The sequence below is a fragment of the Frankliniella occidentalis genome, unplaced genomic scaffold, assembly GCF_000697945.3.
Source record: "Frankliniella occidentalis isolate FOCC.00 unplaced genomic scaffold, Focc_3.1 Scaffold169, whole genome shotgun sequence".
Classification (NCBI taxonomy): Eukaryota; Metazoa; Arthropoda; class Insecta; order Thysanoptera; family Thripidae; genus Frankliniella; species Frankliniella occidentalis.
This window is the reverse complement of record NW_026267295.1, coordinates 145,136-150,136: the sequence shown is the minus strand read 5'-3', so window position 1 is coordinate 150,136 and position 5,001 is coordinate 145,136. Positions and strand designations below refer to the sequence as shown.

The following is a 5,001-nucleotide window of genomic DNA, read 5'->3' as shown; positions in this document are numbered from 1 at the left end:
CCCCCACCCACCGCCGGAACACCTCCACCGCATACCTTCATCGGTTATTTGATTGGCTCTACCCCCGGCGGCGGGCGAGAAGAGAAAAGTTATCTTGAGGAACGGCCCGAAGAGCGGCTCAGCTCAACAGCCCCGCCCGCCCCGCCCCCTCGCAGGACCAGAATCGGCATCAGCAGCAGCACAGATCGTAGTTGCGGGACTCTGCACCTTGTCGATGTGACATGGGGTGACGGCGGCGACCCATCGCCCTTGTCCTCGAGGGCGATCACCCCGGTCCACGGCCAGAGATCCGCAGGGGAGCCTTTGAAGAGCGGGGGCGGGGGAGGGAGGGGCGGTCACTACTTAGGGCTCGACTTAGGGTCCGGGGCAGCAGCAGCGGGGGGCGGGCGTTCTGGGGCAACAGAAAGAAGCAGCACGGGTCACCTGACGGCGAGGCAGGTAAGGTATCCGCCCCCGAGAGGGAGGAGCCGCTCTGAGGGTTTTATGACGAGTGTTGCAAAACTGGCCGGCGGGGGCCGAGGAGCGTCCATCCCGCCAGTGAGCTACTGCCGGCATAAATTGCTGGCCGTTTCTCGACGTCGCATTTTAGCGGCGTTTGCTTACCGAATCGACGGCTCATTCTTTTCGCCGCGGCACGGCGCGCAGGGGTGTACAAGGCATGTGGCGTGGCGTAGCGTGGCGTGGCCCCATGCGACGCGGCGCGTGTGTTTGTTTATCATCCTCGGCGCTTGCCTCCGCTTTTGCAAACAGCCATCTGCTCTGCCCGCCGCGTCCATCTCCGCCATTTTAGACGACCCGCGCCCTCGGTTTGAAGTCCGTCTAAGAGGATAGAGTGCGAGGGGGAGATTGGGCAAAAGTCCGAGAAACGTAGTGTTTCGGCAAAAATTAAGCAGAACAAAAATCCTATCTCCAAGACTGTTTGGCGCTCCGAAGCCGGGCGGGCGCGAAGCAATTCATCACTAACTGTGTGGACTCGGCGCCTGCGGCCCGCGGGGCTTCCCCCTTCCCTCTCTCTCGCTCTTTCACCAGGCGAGACGGGCCACGGGCCGGGCGCGAGCGAGAGCGAGCGAGAAAAAGACCAAAGACAGTACTTTCGGGCGCAGCCTGCGGGACGCGCCGCGCCTCCGTCGCGTCATCGACGCGAGTTCCGTTGATGGATTGGCCGCGTCCAATTCGTTCAATCTGAAACGCCAATGATGACCGCCGAGCGGGTAGAGGGGCCGCCGCCTCCGGGGCCCGCGGGCGCGGCACGGCCAGGACCTCCGAGCCACGCCGTCAGAACGTTGCACCCCCACCTCGCACGGCGGCGCCCCCGTCCGTCCCGCGACGTCATCGCCAGGGTCAGGAAGCAACAGTCCGTCAGCGCGACCGAGCGCGACGAAGCAGTTGTGAGCCAGTGTTGCCAGAAAAGTTAGGCAAAAACCGCTGGAGCACACCTGTGTGTGACGGACGGGTATTTCCGCCTGCCTACTAGGCAACGTACGGACACGCGGGCAACTGTGTTGCCTACGTGTCAGGCGGAGGGCGGAGACACCGTTTACCGTGGTGCCGCACGGTCGTCCGGCGCGAATAGGCCGCCTGAAAAGCAGTGCAGTATAGTTCGCGGCCTATGCGGGACACCCTGCATGTATAGGAGACGAGCCTAAAAGCGGAGGATGCCAAGCGATGTACAGTACACTCTCGCGAGTTTCATTTTCATCGCAAAGAAATTAGCGGTTGATCCGAACGTCAGGGTCAGGGTGCGCATAGCGTCGTGTCGGATTCAGCAGCGGGTAAGCGGGTGTGGGGAGGGGAGGGGACGGGGTAGCGAGCAAAGTCGGGGCCACAAAGAAATACAAACAGCCCGGACAAATGTTGCAATTTTTTTCCTTCCTTTCCTCCGCGGCTTTGCCTCTTTGGGCGTGACATGCAATTACACATCAAGAAGTGATGTGGATGAACCGAATGTCGGGCAGCTGTTGTCCCGAGCTTTATTTACTCCCCGCCTAGTCCCCGCGGACAAAAGCTTCCTAAAGCTGTCCCCGACGAACCACACACGTCCCGATGTATAAACACAAGTGCGCGGCGAGCGCGCGCGCGCACACACACATACACATGCACACTATTGCGAGGGCGCGACTTACAAGCGGTGCAGTCTAGCTCTTGCTGCCACAGGCCGAGCACAGCGTACTAGGAGGCGAGAGGTGAGTTTCCTTAGTCAGCTTCCACGCAACATCGGATCAGCAACTGGGAACATTAACATTAATGTTGTTAGTTTCAGTAACAATACAGAATTTAATCAGTCAAAAACTACTGCACGCTTGAAAACTGAGATCGGAATTTTAATGTAAGGGAAAATTCAAGTGGTAAAGCAGTAATGTACCGCGACCAAGGATATCAATGAATAACCATTATCTGTACGAAGAGCAAGCTTAGCTGATGTACGATAAGTTTTAAATCTTTGAGCAGTCAATACATGAAGTTCAATGTAACCAAAATCCACTCATAATTTTTAGTGTACAATGTTAAGTAAGTGTCATCCTGCAGAACGTAACTTTGAAAAAGGAATGAGATGGAATGACTCACATATTAACAAACAAAATTTTCTGTAAAAATTAAACAATTTTACTTACCAGCGCCTAAATCCAGTTGATTCAAAAGACTGTTAGTTGTGGTTAGTTTAGTCGAGACGATTTGTCCACTTGAGTCTCGAACTGAAGAGATCAGGTTGAGTCAGGTCCAGGAAGGGATGGATACCATAACCTCCAGGTGTTCCTTCAGGCACGCCTTTCTGTCAAAAGAAAACCGAGCATTGAATGGATGATTGAGACACAGACTTCAGTGAAAGGCACATCTCTGTAATCACAATAGGTTCATTACAACCAAACCACATAGGGTAGCTTCCAGAAAGTGACGCCATTCCATGGTCCGAGACACGACGCCGAGATACCTAGGAAATGGGGAATAGGTAGAGAGAGGGAATGCCCGAAACACACCCCTCCGGTACCAACTTATGCATAATAACATAGATTCAGATTCATATTGCTATTGCTTCGCGTAAGACTGATACTCTTGTACATGTATGAGAAACTGCTCACCTCAATCTGTTCGTCGGCATATTTTAGAATTTAAAGTTTTCCAATAACGAAAACAATTTGAGCGTGTTCAACTTAGCTTTATTGGAAAGACAAAATTTAGGAAACCCAGCAAGCCTTGGGACAAGAGGAGTCATCAGCGCGTGTATGCAGTTGTTACCTAACCTTTTGTGATGAAGTTGTGCAACGGCCAGTGCATCACATCACCAATCACCGGTCACCGGTGGCAGTTTGGTTGCAGGAATTGTGTCGTGTTAACGAGAACCAACGAATCCAGCGATGGCCGATGGAAATAGAGCACTTCTGGTGAGTCAGCTTCTTCTCTTTCCTTACTATACGAGCTTTACAAATCAAGTCAGGTCGAGTTTTGCGAACTCCCATTACACAGTGAACAAGGTTATGGTTGAACCCTGTTGCACTCAACCAAGCGCCTTCTTAATCGGTCAGTCATAACCGACTGAGGAAAGATGATTGAACGTTTTTACGAGTAAACTCACGGTGATCTTGCTAATCTCGCTCGGTTAACGTCGTCTGCTCCGCGGCTCCGTCTAACCTCTTTTTAACCCCGCTCAGGGCAGTGTCCTGCTGTTCTTCTTGTCGGTGGGGATTATGGGCACTGCCATCTACGAGTTCATCATTAAACCGGAAGCGGCAGCCCTCGCGGCCGCCGAGGCCGCCGTCGAGGCCGCCGCGGCAGACCCTGGACTCCCGCACCGCACGGCGGCGACGCCGCCAGACGAGGAGAGGGGCTCCCCGACGACGCCTCGAGTCACGGCCCTCGCCTCGTCCGCGGAGGCCACCATCGCCGGCCTCGGCGCCGTCGACCAAAATCTGAATCAGGGCCCCGCATGAAGCAACCAAAAGAAGTACGGCCGGCAACGCATTCGATAAATTTACGACTTTGAAACGAGGAGTATTAAACGATTGACGAGGAGGTGCTCTTCCAGCTGGTGGCCGCGGCCGGGCCCCGCGCCGGGTGCAGCCCGTCGGGCTTATCTTATCCCCTGGCCGTGTAGCGACACGACCGACCTCCGCTGGAGCCGACTGTAGCCGGGGCACACCGGATGGAGACGTGCAGGTCCTGGATATAAAGATGTGCTGGCATCGCGTCACCGGAGCCAAATCATCGTGATCCAAGGATATTTCTCGAACGGAAAAGAGTTTATCCAGCAAATTATTTGTAACACTTAGTGTCTTTCATTCATTAAGTAAAAAGGAAATGAATGCGAAGAATGTCATTCGGCGAGCGCACCGCACGGTGCTTACCCGTACCACCATCACCTCCTCCTCATGCTTGATCTGCTCAACGGGCTCGCTTATTGCATTCTGGGCTTCAATAGATATAGATCAATCGCTCGGCCTCGCCGAGAGCTTCGTTACCTCTGTCTGTGTGCGAGGCTAGGAGCGAGAGAGTGCAACGCATTCAAATCAAACTCCCCCCCCTCCCCCCAACCTTCCTCTTTCCCCCATTGCTCCGGGCGGAAGGAGCGGCAGCAGCACCTTGCTTCAGCTCGGTCAACAGCTGGTTGATTCGAGACACTGCTGCGCGGCCCTCTCTCGTCGTCGTGGAAGCTCCGGGGCAAGTCCTTAAAAATATTCCTCGTGCATTGTGTGCTGTTGCGATGCCTGCCCTACCACGCGCGACATAGACCACAAGACGAACAAGCGCAGAGAGCTCGATGGAAAACGCATCCCATTATAAAGATGAGCCTCACGTCTGTTTTTATTTTTTTTACCCCAACTTTTCTCAGCCACCTCGCCCGCTCCCTCCCCGCTCGCGCCCCGACCTGGACGATCAATCACACTCGCGGGGACCTCGATGAGCTCGAGTCCAACTTTCTCATACTCCGTCCGCGCCGACAACGCAGCGGTGACAATCCGAGTGAAGAATTACCGTGAAGGCGCTGGGGGTCATAGGCTGCCCCCC

General features: G+C 54.8%; 1 protein-coding gene across 4 annotated transcripts; it reads left to right on the top strand.

The window, feature by feature from the left end:
* Positions 1 to 2,107: 2,107 nt before the first annotated feature.
* Positions 2,108 to 4,444, top strand: LOC113206504 (uncharacterized). 4 transcript variants are annotated; one of them, XR_008011624.1, is made up of 4 exons: positions 2,108 to 2,183; positions 3,305 to 3,380; positions 3,648 to 3,940; positions 4,022 to 4,442. XR_008011624.1 is itself a non-coding variant. In XM_026422649.2 (3 exons), the coding sequence occupies exons 2-3, from the start codon at positions 3,354 to 3,356 to the stop codon at positions 3,924 to 3,926; spliced, it is 306 nt and encodes a 101-aa protein (XP_026278434.1). In that variant the 5' UTR covers positions 2,108 to 2,183; positions 3,305 to 3,353; the 3' UTR covers positions 3,927 to 4,442. The 4 variants fall into 4 exon arrangements, 3 of the variants coding, with proteins under 3 accessions (XP_026278434.1, XP_026278595.1, XP_052127668.1); XM_026422649.2 differs by having other exon boundaries at positions 3,648 to 4,442; XM_026422810.2 differs by having other exon boundaries at positions 2,138 to 2,183; positions 3,316 to 3,380; positions 3,648 to 4,444.
* Positions 4,445 to 5,001: the final 557 nt, after the last annotated feature.